Below are 16,800 nucleotides of genomic sequence, written 5' to 3'. Positions count from 1 at the left end.
TTTCAAAAACCAAACAATGTTTGGCATTGTTTAGAATGCCACCTTAAGTGGGAACTGATGGACCTCTGATTTTGTTATCAGAATGACTGATAGCTTTTCATATGTGAAGTTGCATTATTTCTTCTTCACTAGGAAAACAGCAGAAACACGTATTAGCATTGCTAAAAGTGTGATGCATTTTCAAAAGAGTTTGGTTTAGTTGGGGGCTGGAGTGGTTGAGGATTTGTGTGTGTGTGTTGACATTTTAAACCATGTTAGATACCCTTATTAAGTAAAGTCAACGTGACAAAGCATCTAAGAAGCTGTTTTCTGAATCATGAAACATCGGTTTTGACACAAATACGCTTTTCAAGGACCAAATGGTTTTCTTTTCTTTCTTTTTTTCCTTTTTTTGGTGACAGCAAAGTTCTTAATCTAGCTCTTGCCACTACCACTAAGTAAGCAAGACTTATTTAACTTTTCCAACTTCTTTTGCACCCCAGCAAACAAAACAAAACAGGGAAATATATTTGGCATCCTAATGCCACAAAGCTGATTTGCTCTGCCATTAATAAACTGGAAATGCTCAAATTTCTTGCAGTATGTTGTGTGTGTGTGTGTGTGTGTGTGTGTGTGTGTGTGTGTGTGTTTAAAAATGTATCCCTTTTCTTGTTTCCCCCCCTCCTCTCCTCTCTTGTTAGCTTGATGAAAAGGAGAGTAGACGTCTGTTCCAGCAAATCCTTTCTGGTGTGGATTATTGCCATAGGCATATGGTAGTGCATAGAGACTTGAAACCTGAAAATGTACTGCTTGACGCACACATGAATGCCAAGATTGCCGATTTTGGTAGGTTTCCTTTGATGAATGTTTCTTATTTTTGTGGTATACAATGAGCATTTGTGTAGTACTGAGTTCCTGGTGCTTGCATTGAACTCTGATACTAAACAGAGATCTGTGTCTTGTGGTACTAAAGTGTTCCTTTGCCTATTTAGGAAGCAAAGGAAAGAAGGGTTCTTATGGTCTGCCCTCCAAGTTTTTTGTAGTTGTTAACTTCTAAAATGCATTGATTATTTTCTTTCTTCAGGGGCAATTATTTTTGTTGGAACACAGCAGAAAAATGCTATCGAGGCATCGTTCTCCTTTGGGGCTCTACCCATTTAGGAAACATTTAGCTCAATACTGCTGCTGTTTGCATTATTATTTTTTTAATTAACAAAATACATTGTTTTTAAACAAAAAAAATAAGAACAAAACAAAAAAAATGCCAAACGGTGATTCAACAGCTCAATAATTAGTCTCCCTCCCTCACTAGGTAAAATTGCTCTGCAAAATGTTTAATTCTATATAGACTAACAGATGGGGGGAATTAGCTTCTACATCCAGATGATGCTCCCATTTTGTATTTAAAAAAACCCTCAGTGTAATATACTTTAGTGAAAGTCAGTGGCATTAAAAAATAACACTGCAGTGCATTCTGTATACTTGCCTATTGCTGTTTGAAATTAAATGCAAACTGTTTACTTTGGATTTAAATTTGAACGCTCAACATGCATCTTGGTGATTAAACCACCCAAGAGGAAAAGCAAATGTCTGACTAAATCCTATTTACTCTGCCTTCTTTTCTGTTTATATGGGATCAAAGCCGGTGCCAAAACTTGCTTTGACCAAGCTTATGTAATGTGAATTTGCAGCCCAATCCTGTGCTTGTTAACTTGGTAGTAAGTCCCACGAGTTCCATGGGGACATTCCAAGCAACCCTTCATAAGCATTGCATCCTTAACAGTGCAGTCCTATGCATGTTTACTCAGCAGTAAACTCCTACAGTGGGGCTTACTCCCAGGTAAGTGTGTAAGATTGCACCCTCTGTCTTCCCTGCTTCACTATGTGAGTTGGCACCTTACCAACAGCCACCCACTGTGTCAGCCTGTAGTCCCTTTTTCCTACTCCATCCTTTTAGTGAAGAACCTGTTTTCTAGACAGAAGAGCCTGCCCCCCACCAATCCCTAATTATATCATATCTCCATGCTATTTGTATGTTGCCTTGGCTTTTGAAAAACTGAGTCTAGAGAAAGCAAATCCACAAACATCTACTCTGTGAATTATCCTTACAAATAATTTGTGGCATATAAATTTGAATATATGGCTGCATAATCCTGGCATTGGTTTTATCTCCATGGTGTTTTAGCACCTGCCCTTGTAAACAGCTTTGAGGTCTCTGATGAAAGATGCTGTGCAAATTTAGGTATTTCAAAGGTACGGTATAATTGGAGGTTCACCATCTTCCCGCATCTTTCCTCTTTGGTGGACTGCTTACATCTCAATGCCCAAACACTTTTGGGACAGCAAGCAACTTTGCTTATTAAAGTAGAATGTCATTTTAACTTTCCAATATTAAATACAGTTTAGAACAGCATTAACACAAGGAGCTGCCTTCTCTCACGCTGGATTGCTGCCCAAGTGGCCCACTGCATTTGCTCTCACTGGCAATGGCTTTCCCAGGCAGATATCCCACCCCTTTTTTTGCTGGAGAGGCCGGAAACTGAACTTGTAGACTTCTGCATGCAAAGCATATTCTCTGTTGCTTGATGTATGGCCCTTCCCCTTCTGCCAGCCCTTTGCAAATAGAGTAAGTAATTTGCCTGTGGTTGGCTTTAAGGGGAGATAAGCTGTCCTGCTCTGGCAGAGGTGGGGAATCTTTTTGGCTCAGCGGGCCGGATCCTTATCTGGCCACAGCCCTGCAGGCCAACTTGGACCGGTGGGCAGGACAACCCACCCACCAATCACAGAAGAGCATTATGCTGTTGGATGATTGACAGGTAGGTTGTCCTGCTTACCTGCCAAAATCCCTTGCACGGTGGTTCCCAAGGGCCCAACAGCCAGCTGGCTGTGGAGGGCTTGGAGACCCCAGCACAAAGTAGGTTTGCATGCCCTTTGCAGCTGATCCGGCAGGTTTCAACTTTACCATGCGTCAGCTGCTGCTGGGCAGTTGAGCCAAAGCCTGCCTTCCCATGCCACTGTACAACTGGGAACGACACACTTGTGAGCTGGCGACTCCATCTCTACCTGCCTCATACCTGACATCACATATGATGTCAGGTGTTGAATGGATGAGTGTGGTTTGGGGAAATGTCTACTTTGAAACCCTGGTGAGCCAAGTTTGGCCCACGGGCAAGAGATTCCCCACTTTGCTGCGCTACAGAGATGATCCTGCACATTTGTGCTGTACCACCATTGCATGTCACCGCTGCAGAGCTGTACCTTTTGACCTAATTACGCACACTTGAGAAGCATGATGTATCTGAAGGAGACTTAGCAATGAATGATAGAAGCATGATATCTCTGTTCCTCTTTATGTGAAGGGTACATGAAACAGCATTTCCTCTTTATGGGTCCAATGTTAAGTCATTCTCAGAGTATTCTCATTGAAATCAGTGGACTTCAGTGGTCTACTCAGGGTTTGCCTTATCAGTGGTGGCCAAATTTAGCCCTCCAGCTGTTTTGGGACTACAGTTCCCATCATCCCTGGCCACTGGTCCTGTTAGCTAGGGATTATGGGAGTTGTAGTCTAAAAACAGCTGGAGGGCCAAGTTTGGCCACCACTTAGCTGGATATCATCCTGTGATTTGAAGTTTGGATGTGACATCTATAAAATACGCTTGCCATTAGTTTCTGATTGAGTTTCTTATTAATTATATTAGCTAGTTCTTAAAACTGATGCAGAGGAACATTTCCTCTGTATCTTCTGGGACACAGCTGCTGTTTTGTTTTCTTAAACTCCCTTCAGAATTCTTGGTCTTGCCACATTCTGGTACAAACCTCAAAATAGCCAATTCAGTTTTTCCTAAAACTTTAGCTTGGGGGGCAGGGTGGAACTCATTTACCCTGTTGTGTATAATTTCTGTTCAGATTACAACCATAAAACCTATTTCTTTACATTGTTGTATGTTTGGTGTCATCGTTTTATTTTATTTTCTGCCTGTAATTTATAAGCCCAGGTAACAGTGTGCAGGTAGGCCAATATATATATTTTAGCACTGTGAGAGGCTTTAATGTATGTTAGTCGTCTGGGGCTCGTCCTCTTCATTTGAACTTTTGTACATTTTCAGGCCTCTCAAATATGATGTCAGATGGAGAATTTTTAAGAACAAGCTGTGGTTCTCCTAACTATGCTGCTCCAGAAGTAATTTCAGGAAGGTAGTTTCTCTTCTTGGATAAATGTATAATATGTATTGTCAAAAACAAAGCCCTGCGCTCTTCAGTGTTAAAGCCGCAAGGTAGATTGCTGAACTTCCAGGTTTGGAAACTTGAAATGTCTGACTTTAGTGATTTCTTTTGGTTCCTTTCAATGCTTGTTATGTATAAGACCTTCTTGGGGGTTGGCATTTGGAAAGCCATATCATAATAAGCCAAGATCTGACTATGAGCCTTTGGCTGCACATGCAGCCATTCCATTTCTCCCTTTTACACAAACCATTTTGTCCAAACTGGGAAAATACAGTTAACTGAAAGACTTCTGGCTTGTTTATGTGAAAGGAAAATGGAGGGGCTGCATGCATGCTAACTTGTATCCTCCATGGAGTCGTCCTGCAAACAGTGGCATCACCGCAACTTATTAGAATGAAGTAGGAGCAGGATAGCAGTGATGTTAGGGGTGCACAGGTCCATCATGGGAGCCATTCATTGCTCACACTGCTGTACCCAACCATGCCACTGCCCTAACCGTCTCCTTCACCATGCCATTGTCAGGAGGGCAGTCCAACTGGTGCAGTCCAACAGGATACAGTCATCCTAACAACAGTTTGCCAGTTTTAGTCATTCAAGCTTTGTTGGAAATATGCAAGCTCTTGGCTTTAACGAAGATGATAAACTCATATCTTTGCAGCATGCTTGGGAAAATAATTTCGGTGTCTTAAGAACCAAGGTGACCATGATCCTAGGAGGGTTTTCAGGCTTTGCCATATGAATTTAAATTATCGTAATGTGGTTTTGGTTTTATCAATTCTGCCTTAGTGGGAAGCGTATTGGGTGATATTCCTAGCACTGTGATGCCAACAGAGGCATCCATTTACAGAAAAAGCAGGGAGACAAATAGCAGCCATGGTTATGAATAACCAGGGCTTGCTTCTAACCAGGTTCTTGACATAGACATGGTGGCTAACTAAAAGTTCACCACACTTTTTTGGGTCCATTTTTTAGCAACATTTAAAAGCATATTGAATTTTAGTGCTATGTGTAGTCTACTCCATTAATTGCTGAATGACTGACAAACCAGATCAAGAAGTGCTTTGTGTATGTGTTACCTGAACAAAAATTAATTATGAGCTTCATTTTTCAGGTTATACGCAGGTCCTGAAGTGGATATATGGAGCAGTGGAGTTATTCTCTATGCTTTGTTATGTGGAACACTTCCATTCGATGATGATCATGTGCCAACTCTTTTTAAGAAGATATGTGATGGTATATTTTATACTCCTCAGTACCTGAATCCAGCAGTAATAACCCTTTTGAAACACATGCTGCAGGTGGATCCCATGAAGAGAGCTACAATCAGAGACATAAGGTATTTTTCACTTGAAGTAAAAAATAATATATAGACCAGGACGCACCCCTTTTTCTAAAATTTTATGCTAGTGTATTAAAAAATAGATTTAATACAACCTTCATTTTAATTTCCTAGAGGTTTGAATAACTTCCTATGCTCATGCTTTAAAAACAGTATTTGCAGGATTCATTTCTTTGCTTTTGCATTGTTTTTCTTAGTTACAGTAATGTATTAAGTCCCTACAGTATATTTAGCTTGATCATATGTTGATTTTTATATTAGATTTCATTGTAATTCAAACGTTTTGCAACCACCATTCAAGTACAGGAGAATAAGCTGTGAATAACAGGAAAATAGACTCATATTATAAAATATGTAGAAAAGATTAAGTCAGTTTTAAATCAAGTTGTGAACAGAGTGTTGTATCTTAATTCCAGCTTCACTTTTAAATATTTGTCAGAGATGATAAGTTGTATCCTACATCAGTCATACTCAAGAGTAGACCCACTGAGATTGCTGGACATGACTAACTTAGGTCCATTAATTTCAATGGGGCTACTCTAAATTGAATCCAATCAGACACAATTCAATATGAGATGAAGGCAACAATCCTGCTCCACTTAGAATGGGGAATAAGCCGCGTTTGAATAGACATGGTTAGGATTGCAGTGTAAGAGAAGTACTCATGTTTAGACTCTGTAAGAAGCATCAGCTAGAAGGCATATGTTGGGTGGAGAGAATACTAAAAAGGCTTATATCCTAGCCTGATGACTACTTTGGCCACAGTAGCAGCAGTTATCACAGCGTTCTGCTGTGAGCCACATCAAATTCCATCTGCAAAGTGAGAACTGAAAGTTCCTAAGCTGCTGAGTCAGTCTAAGTAAAATCCGTGTTTGCAATGTTTTGTTGATAAAAGGCTTTCTAGCTAATACACCAGTTAGCTTTTGAAATGACTGTATCGTTTTGCATCTAGGGAACACGAATGGTTCAAGCAAGACCTCCCCAAGTACCTCTTTCCCGAGGACCCGTCTTACAGTTCAACAATGATTGACGACGAAGCCTTAAAAGAGGTCTGCGATAAATTTGAATGCACGGAGGAGGAGGTGCTGGGCTGCCTGTATAACCGGAACCACCAGGATCCTTTAGCAGTCGCCTACCACCTGATTATAGATAACAGAAGAATAATGAATGAAGCGAAAGACTTCTATTTGGCTACGAGCCCACCAGATTCCTTTCTCGATGACCACTTCTCCCGCCCCCACCCCGAAAGAGTGCCATTTTTAGTGGCTGAAACGCCAAGGCAACGCCATACGCTCGACGAGCTAAACCCGCAGAAGTCCAAACATCAAGGGGTCAGGAGAGCTAAGTGGCATTTGGGAATCCGGAGTCAGAGTCGACCCAACGACATCATGGCAGAAGTTTGTCGAGCAATCAAACAGCTGGATTACGAGTGGAAGGTGAGATTGTTACTTTCTAATAACAGGAGGTGGTTTGAAAAGGAAGTTACAAAAATAGGCTTAGGGTTGAATCCCAGCTCGGTGGACTTGTCATGTCTATTTTCATTGGCGTCAACCTATCCATTACTGTTTTGGGAGTTCCTTAATTAAAAGAAAAAATAGGGTGGGATTTTAACTTTCAACTTTGTTTCCTAGGTTGTGAATCCATACTACCTGCGCGTTCGAAGGAAGAATCCAGTGACCGGCACGTATTCCAAAATGAGCCTCCAGTTATACCAGGTGGACAGTAGGACTTACCTACTGGATTTTCGTAGCATTGATGGTATGTCATGTCAGCCATTTGCCAGCAACCTCTTCACTATCCAAAGTGCTGCAGAACATTTATTGTGCTTATCCTGCCCTCAGATCTGTGAGGCAAACCACTATTATTCCACCCGTGGGATCTGAGGATGGATTAGAAACACGATGAGATTTATTGAAGCGGTTTTAATCTATTAATTCATTATTATTACAGTGGTACCTTGGTTGTGAAACGTCTTGGATCCCAAACGCCACAATCCCGGAAGTTAGTGTTCCAGTTTGCGAACGTTTTTCTGAAGCCGAACGTCCGATGGAGCTTCCGCGGCTTCTGATTGAATGCAGGGAGCTCCTGCAGCCAATCGGAAGCCGCGCCTTGGTTTTTGAACTGTTCCGGGAATCGAACGGATTAAGTTCAACAACCAAAGTACCACTGTACAGTGGTGCCTCGCAAGACGAAATTAATTCGTTCCGCGAGTCGTTTTGTATTGCGAAAAATTCGTCTTGCGAAGCATGATTTCCCATAGGAATGCATTGAAATTTAATTCCCATAGGAATGCAATGAAATTTTTGTCTTGCGAAGCACGACCATAGAAAAATTCGTCTTGCGAGTCACCTAAAAAAATCGCAAAACCTTTCGTCTAGCGAGTTTTTCGTTGTGCGAGGCATTCGTCTTGCGAGGTACCACTGTATTATTAATTCACACTTAATAGTTACTTGTTACCCAGAGGTCTCCAAGCAATTTATAACACATTTAAAACATAAATATAAATACACTATTCCATCAGAAATGGGGGGGGGGGGCGGGCAGTAGGAAGCTTTGGCAGTATACTAGTAACAAAACAACATAATTTTAGTTCTTATTAAAAACCTGGGAAAGGAGATAATTTTTTACCTGGTGCTGAAAATATATCAACAAAGGTGACCATGCCTGCGGAGAGCATTCCACAGAATGGGGGCCACCACTAAAAAAGCTGTCTCGTCCCTACCCTCTGAGCCACCCTCGGTTTTGGGACCTGGAGAACAACAAAGCAGTTCTTACGGCCCCATTTAGACCTCAAAAGAAGGTCTAAGCATCTGGGAGAGGCATATCGGAAGAGGCATTCCAGAAGAAATTGGGGCCCTGAGTTGTAAAGAGCTTTGAGCTGGGCTTGGAAGCACACAAGCAGCAAGTGTAGTTGTGACAGAATTAAAGCAATCAGTTCACCTCAAGCCTGTCAGCAGTTGTGCCGCCACATTCTCTACTGTTACCACATGACTTTTCATGGAGGAAAGGTACCAGGGTATCATAGTGATGATAGTTGTATGAGAGACTCCGGTTTAGAGATGGTATATGTCTAAGGACCAGATACTGGGGGACAACTGGAATGGCCAGCACCATGGCTTGTGAGCTTCCTGGCTGGCCACTAGTGAAAACAGAATGGTAGGGGGAGATTGAACAGCAAAGCAGTTCTTACGGCCCCATTTAGTTCCTGTGATTATTTCCAGAACCAGATGTCAGCACTTGTTCCACTGAACCACATTGGCTTAGCCTGGTGAGCTGTGACCATAATAATCCACCGGTTCTTGGTGTTGTAACAGCTTCAGCTACCTCATTTGCCATTGTATAGCCTTGTCACTGGCTCTTAAATTCTTTTCTTTTCTTGCACCAGATGAAATTACCGAAGGAAAATCGGGGACTACCACTCCCCAGAGGTCAGGCTCTGTGACGAACTACAGATCTTGTCAGAAGGATTTGGACACTGATGCTCAAGGAAAATCCTCTGATATGTCTCTTACCTCATCGGTCACCTCTTCCCTTGATTCCTCTGCAACCGAGTTAACCCCAAGATCAGGGAGCCACACGATAGAATTTTTTGAGATGTGTGCAAATCTTATTAAAATACTTGCACAATGATTTGTAAGATTGGCTTTTTTTTTACAGCAATAAGCATGCCTAAAAAAAGAGAAAAAATCATAGTCTGATGCTTCCAGTTATAATCAAGTTGTAGTTAACTTTGGCGCTGAGAAGACTAGCCACATTGCAATTTGCACAGGAATTGAACATACATTTAAAAGCAGTCTAGACCTTGTAACGTAATGAAGCAAATTATGATTAGACAGTCACTGTTATGATAACAGATACAAAAAAAAAATGACAGCCTTTTCCAGCAAGAGTTTCTCTTTCATTGTACGCACATTGGGGCTTCATGGAGTATTAACCGTGTGGATCATTTTTGTAGTTTGTATTTCTATTGCTGATATTATATACCTGTTACAGTATAAGTGGTCACTTTCTAGATGAGGAGTGACTCTTTGGATCCCAGCCTTCAGCTGCACCCCCCTCTGTCAGTATAAGCGTTCTCTTTGTCAAACAGCTCTTGAAACTTGTGGCACCGGTCTCAGGTTTTTGGCAGCCAGTGGTGTGCTGGGATGAAAAAAGCAACACCTACTTTTGCTAGTCAATGTGTTGGCAGATGCAACTAGGTTGTACGCAGAGTAGACCTGTTAAAATGAAAGGACTTAAGTTAGTCGCATCCATTGATTTAAAAGCGTCTACTCTGAGTAAACCTTAGTTAGAGGCAACCCAACGCCAGAAGCCTTATGCATTTTAATTCTGCATAAAGCATAAGAGTGAAAATTGTAAGGCCAAATAAAGTCAGTCAAAGCAGTGTTGGGTTAGATATTGTGATAAGAGTGGAAGAAATGGGCTGGGATCTAAAGAGTCCCGGAACCTGTTTTTGAGTCTGAGGGTGGCTTTAGGCATGACTTTTCTTGAGCAGCCACTGCATATGCCACACACATGTTTCAGAAGCATTTCAGGGACCTCTGTTTAGTTGGGGGAGCAATTCAGAATTCCCACCACACTTAGCCCAGGCTCTAATCGGATGCTTGGATCTTGCTTGTGGGATTTAGTCAAGAACTGCAGAGAGCAGGGATGGAAAACCTTAGCCCATGGACTGGATGCAGCTCATAACCAGAGTTCACCCAACCCGTGGGTCCCCTCTTGACCATCAGCTGCTCTATAGGGTGGGAAAAGGCCTTTGATGTTGTGCAAAGTCTCCAATTCCAGCTCCTTCCTCTGCAAAGAGATCTGCTGGAAAGTAGCCCCCAACAGCTAATGTGGCCCTCAGCCCCCAAAAATATCATCCACCCCAGACTTAGGAAAAGGGGCTCTCCAGCCTCTGGTGCTACCGATCTTTAAAGTCAAGAATATACTTGGTAGGTTCACAACTGTGTAGATTCAGTGACCCATGTGTCATACCGGTAGCTAGTGAACAGCTTCCTGCATGCTACTTACAGGATGTGGCTCCTGTGCCTGCACCCAATGAGCATGTGGCTCATCAGACAGTCCCAAGTGGATTGGTGCATGCAGTTCTGGAATCTTGCACTGAGAATTCCTTGGCGCCCTGTTTTCATATGGCTTTCATATACAGATTTTGGGCAGATTACTCTTCTGGTAATGGCCTGTGTTGCATAAATCACTTTTTTTACACAACTTTTTAAATACTGAATTCAGATTTCTAAAATAATAAGTAGCTTTGGTTCAGTTTTGAAATGTACAGGAACCTCTTGATTAAAAAATGAGCGAGCAGGTTTGGCTGCTAGAAACGTAAGTGTGCTTTTCAGTAAGGAACTGCAAGTGTTGACAGAATGGCCAGCAACAGCAAAAAGCACCTGGGTGTGCTGTGGGTTTTTTAAATGTTAATTTGATGACTTTACTCCAAAGAACACAGTGATTTAAATGTTTTTTGTGTGCGTTTTATTTTTTAAAGAATTGCAGAAGGATATGCCAGTGGAAATGCTTCATTTTTCCAATCATTGTCCAGTGCAGACATACCAATCATGATCAACACATAGTTTGGTCTGTTGCCTTAATCCTGGTTAGGATTTCAAGCATACCAAACACACAGTGAAGCTACATCTTAGCTTGCCAAGCTAAGTCCCACCCCAAATAATAATTACAGAAGACCTGCTTTTCACCTTGCAAGCAGGTAGAGCAAACTGCCTTGCCTGTGGAGCTTTGCAGATGTAGCACTTTCACCATGGTTAACGCAAACTGTTTTTGCACCTTAGTTTGTAGCCAATCCTTAACCATGATTTAGGTCAGCCTTCCCCAAACTGGTGTCCTTTCAGATGTTACTGTACTGTGACTTTATTATCTCTGACCATTGGCTCCTGGCTGGAGGTGATGGGATTGGGAGTCGATAACAACACCCAAAGGGCATCAGGTTGGTTAAGTATGATTTAAGTGTTCAGACGGTTTAGGAAAACGCAACCATGTTAAGTGTTATGTTTGCTGCACAGCACCTGAAGATCACAGAAAACAGATCTCTTAGTCATTCATTTTGGTGGTTATCTTCCAAATGTATTGCGCCAGCAATAAGTAGAGAACCACCCAAGGAAGCAATCCTGTTTGAACTGATATAATATTAATCTGGATCTGCTGAGTGAGCTAATGGGAGAATTTATAACAATAATTTCTCGGCGTAATGAGCTGAGATATGAACAAGCCTTTTATGCTGCCTCTTCATTCCTTGCTTTGTGATAGGAACAAACAAAACAAGAAGCCTTCAATTAATTATAGTTTCCTGTTTTGTATGAACAGAGAAACCATAGTTAACAGCTTCAGAACAAGGCAACATTTTCAACCAAATTTAAGCAGTGGTTTAATACCTGGCCTGTTGGGTTATCCATAGTTTTCCAATTAGGACAAAATGGAAAACTATACTTAATGGAAAGCTTCCTGATTTCCTTGCTAGCTAATGTGAAGGGGCTTTGTAACACTTGTTCACAGCTTGCCTTTAAACCAAGGTAATGATTGTCCCAACATAGTCAATATATGCTTGAGTATGCACTGAGTTAGAATAAACATGCAGCTGCTTAAGCCCACACCTGCTGCATGAATTCATGCACTGTCGACTGTCGGTAGTTTAACTAGAAGGAAGTTGGACCATTGCATGGCTTATTATGATGTCAAAAGCCCATAAGCTCCAGCTACATGGGGATCTTGCCATGCCCTGGTCTTTCAGAGCCAGATACATCGAGTGGTCTTCTCACATTACATTTTCCGCCTATTTTCAAACAGTGACATACCGGTAACTTTCCAGAATGCAGCAATGTGTTTAGAGTGGAATTTGAGTAGCCGTCTGTAATGTGTCCTCCCAAATGAGTGTGTGTGTGTGTGTGTGTGTGTGTGTGTTGTCGAGAGGGAGGGGGCTTTAAAGGAACAAGGGGTATGTACTGCTGCTGTGATGCCGTAAGAGAGAGGTTGTCTTGGGGGACCAAGCAACAGTCCTACCTTTTATATAAATACCTTTTATGTCTAGTTCTGCTGCACCTGTTCAGTAATGGCGATTTTATTTTGTTGTTGTTAATAGTGCACTTGGCAAAATAATATGAACACACTCTTCCCCGTCCCCACCCCTTTATTTGCTGGGTAGCCTTCCTAGGATGTGTTCAGAAACCAACCCGAAAGCTCTCTTTGGCAAACGTCAGACAATAGTGGGCACAAGCCATAAGCATCGCTGCTGCACATCGTCTGTCTTATCTCTGTGGGATATGCAGCCCAATTGTATGCATGTTTCTATGGAAGTCCCACTGAGTTCAGTGGGGCTTATTCCTAATTCTGCTTGCGTTAGGACTACAGCTTTGGTGAGACTCCTATACAAGCTCCATTGAGAGGGATGGGACTGGGAAGATATATGCCAGCAACATCTGTGGATTGCACCCTGTGTCTTTGCCCTGGGAAGTGTCATGGTGTAACAATATATGCCATTTTTGTTTTTGTGCTACCAGGTTGTCTGGGTTGTATCCAGTGTTAATTCTTACATAAAGCAGAACCATTGAAGTTAATGGGCGTTAATTTGGGTCCTTCAATTCTAATGGGTCTGTTCCGAGATATAACTTGGTTGGATACAGCCTTTATATTATCATGGTCCCTAGGGCTAAATACATAGCAGGTTACTGTTACTTATTCTTAAATGGCCAGTTTTAATTTTTTAAAAAATAATTTTTGGGCATGAAACATTCTCTTTCTATTCAGTTCTTTTAAAAGCACTTCCCACCCCCTCCCCAAAGTGCAGGCTATCCAATATGTATTATTCAAGCAAAAAACAACAACCCCTTTTCCATAGCTTTTTTTTTTAAAAAAATTACACTTACAGTAAAATATTGATGTTGTAATTACTTCTTTTTTGTGTGACCCTGTGAGGTCACCTTAGAGTTGACTTTTCTTAGTGGTATGTTAGGATAGGGCAATAGATGGTCATGGAACAAGAGAAACTGCTTTGTAAAAGAGACGGCCATGGAACTGTGAAGAAAAAAAAAGGGCTTTCTCAACAGCAACTTCAGAAATAAAAGTCAATAGGGAGCATCATGTTAATTGGCCAAGTACCGTCAAATGATTTGTTTTTACTGAAATTCATAATCAGTTGCGAGGTGTGTGTGTGTATAAAACTGTCCACGTGCAATGTAATTTAACACTGGTGAGAGGGTAGAAGTCCATCTTTGTGGTGCAATATTTTCAAAAGACCAACTTTCGTATGTGTTCTGACGTTTTATGTGTTTCAGTACAAGCTTTTGAGATACTTTCTTTTGTCAATTGATTTTACCATTGTATAGCTTATGACATGGATGACCACCTTCTCTTACAAACAAGATGTGCCTACTTCTATTGCGGATTTCTTTTTTTCCTTTTCGGCAATACTGAATAAAAAAAAAATGCTTGTGATAGCTGTATATGACTTGTTACTTTTAATAAACATTAAATTGTATGCAAGTAAATCTGTGAAATGTATTTGTGTGCACGGTGTCCTGGCTTTCTTTTATATATATAATGCTTACACATCAACAAAACACAAAAAAGAAAATCATACATTTACATCATTTACCACACAAGTACAAATTCTCCAAAAAAGAAAAAATAGGTTCATATACTTGACCGTACATTTTCTTAAAATACTTCTAACTTCCCATCTTCTCCATACTTCATTTCTTGTTCTTTAACTTTTTGCATAAACCTATCCACTCATTCTATAATAAAGTACCGGGTATTACTTCTATATCATTTTTTCTTACTTAGTACGGCTACAGAGGTTATTCAAAGCCAGCAACCAAATTTGGACTACCACAGTTGTTCTTAAGATATGTTTTGAAAACTTCCCATTTTGCAATAAAGACTTGTTTTGAGTTGTCTTTCAATTTTTCGGTTAACTTGGCTAACTCTGCATATTCAGCTAATTTCAATAACCATTCTGGCTTTCTTCATCTCTATAGTCTACATTGACATCTTAACCCTTTGTGAAGCTGTTAAACTCAATTTCAGGCTTACAAAAGTGGTAAAAGTATAAAAACTACACCAATGGAGTTCTACTTCACTTCTGCTTAATATCCACCATGTGCTTTTCTTTCCCGAGAGAAGCCCAAAGCAGTGAATCAGAAATTATCAATACAGCAATATCTGAGCAGCCCTTACAACAATATACCTGTTGTTAACAATAAGTAGAACGTGGTAGTTATACTGAATTCATACCAAAACTATAAATATCAAAAAATCACAAATGGCTATTAAATAATACAACAATAGCCATTTATTTCAACTGTTCCTGAGCGTTTGCTGGGTTTCTAGGCATTTGTCAGATTCTTTCATAAGGCCATCGGTAACATCAGACAAGCTTCCCTGAAGAATCTTTGTCCATTATTGTCAGACAAGCTTCCCTGAAGAATCTTTGTCCATTATTGCTGTTGCGTTCAGTATATTCTAGGGCAGGCATGTCCAACAGGTAGATCGTGGTCTATTGGTAGATCACTGGACGTCTACGGTAGATCACTGGCTCCCTCCAAAGAAGCTAAAAAAACTTTGGCTCCCCTAAAAAACCTCAACATCTTTGCCCTGTACCCCTAAAATAACCGGAACCCCCCCCAAAACAGGGCTTTCCTTCCTAAAAAAAAAAAAGTTCAATGTCGCTTTCCTCCTCCCTAAAGAAGCTCAACAACTTTGACCTGAACCCCAAAAAACGGCTTTCCTTCCTAAAAAAAAGCTCAACAACTTTGACCTGAACCCCCTTACTCTGTGAGTAGATCGCAGTCTCTTGGAAGTTGGCCATCCCTGTTCTAGGGGATGAAAACAAGTGAGGTGGTGTGAAAGTTTGGGAACCACTAGAAGAACATTCTAGAGGAACATTCGGAATAGCAGTAAGACCTATGAGATGTAGTCCAATGTATTTTGAACCATGACTGCCCTCTTAATCTGCTCTAGAGGATTCTGGGGGTACTCAGTGCCTAGAGTAGATTTAGCCGGGGAAGGGGGTCACGGCCTGAGGAGAAGGGGAGGAAGTTACATTGTGCAACCAGAAGATGGGCTGCCATTTCAGTTTAGCTGCATCCTTTTTATTGCCTACCTTGAGAGCATTTGTGCTGAATCGTACAGAATATAAATGTATAAATGAATTATTATTTATAAGTAGCATTTTTTAAAAGTCAATGTAACCCAAAGCAACACAACCTATTAGCAGATACATCTGTTAAAGCTGGCAAAAAAAGAGAGAGAGAGAAACGGAACATTATAAAAGACAATAGTATGTTGGAACGGGATGATTAAATTTCCCTAAGTCCCTTCTGGGGGACCGGGGAAATAAATACACAAGCAAACAATACCAACAACAACAACAGCCCACTCACACAAGGGACTGCTGCTCATTAAGTGCCAATGACTTGGCGAAAAAAGTTTTTGACTGGCGGCTGATGCTATGCCATGATGGCACCAGGCAAGCCTCCCCTAGGAGAGCATTCCATTAATAGAATAAAGGATTAGGTTAATACATTAGCAGAGTTTTAAGATTACTTGTAATTTTGCTATGAATGGACAATAGGGATTTAAAAAGGTTAACATTTAACAATAGACATGCAGTATGTTGATAAATAATAGAACCAAGGAAGAGATTACAGGGAAGTCAATTTGTTTTGTTTTTGTTTTGTTTTTATTTTTTATTATTTTTGGGAAATCATTAAAATGTTATTTTAAAAAGGATTTTTTATAAAGCAAGAAATCAATATATATTCTGTTTAGGGATGGGTTAGAGAACAGAGGCGCCTTCCCCCCCAAATAAGTCTTCTCCTGTTAGAGCTAGCATTGCAGTTTAAAATCAGTTGTAAAAAAAAACACCCTTCCCTCTCACAATAAGTGAGTGAAGCTTTTCAAAGAGCACATGATTTTAGAAGGTTAAGACAAGTGTGGTTGCATATATGGGCGTGTTTCTACTGTCCCCAGGCCAGGTATCTGTTGTGCGCATAACCCCTTTTTTGTGGCACCCCCACCCCCCATCAAGCCTGTTGTTTTTGTCGGTGGAGTTTTCTTGGCAGGGATACTGGAGTGCCTTGCGGGTTCCTGCTCCAGGTGGATCACGTTTAGTCAAAACTCTCCACTATGACCTGTCCGTCTTGGGTGGCCCTGCACAGCATAGCTCATAGCTTCTCTGAGTTATTCAAGCCCCTTTGCCACGACAAGGCAGTGAGACTCTTGAGAGTCCCATGGACTGCAAGAAG

The 16,800-nt window shown here is 41.0% G+C and overlaps 1 protein-coding gene across 1 annotated transcript in view; it reads left to right on the top strand.

Annotated features, from left to right (window-relative positions):
• Window positions 1-10,839, top strand: part of PRKAA1 (protein kinase AMP-activated catalytic subunit alpha 1) — a 31,591-nt gene extending 20,752 nt beyond the window's left edge. The window contains exons 5-10 of the mRNA XM_033164732.1: window positions 681-825; window positions 4,086-4,173; window positions 5,315-5,539; window positions 6,495-6,978; window positions 7,174-7,300; window positions 8,928-10,839. Of these exons, the coding sequence (XP_033020623.1) occupies window positions 681-825; window positions 4,086-4,173; window positions 5,315-5,539; window positions 6,495-6,978; window positions 7,174-7,300; window positions 8,928-9,172 (1,314 nt within the window). The 3' untranslated portion in view covers window positions 9,173-10,839. The remainder of the gene's footprint in view (window positions 1-680; window positions 826-4,085; window positions 4,174-5,314; window positions 5,540-6,494; window positions 6,979-7,173; window positions 7,301-8,927) is intronic.
• Window positions 10,840-16,800: the final 5,961 nt, after the last annotated feature.

This window comes from Lacerta agilis, chromosome 11 (genome assembly GCF_009819535.1).
Source record: "Lacerta agilis isolate rLacAgi1 chromosome 11, rLacAgi1.pri, whole genome shotgun sequence".
NCBI lineage: Eukaryota > Metazoa > Chordata > Lepidosauria > Squamata > Lacertidae > Lacerta > Lacerta agilis.
The sequence above is the reverse complement of the archived record's forward strand: the minus strand, read 5'-3'. Positions and strand labels throughout refer to the sequence as shown.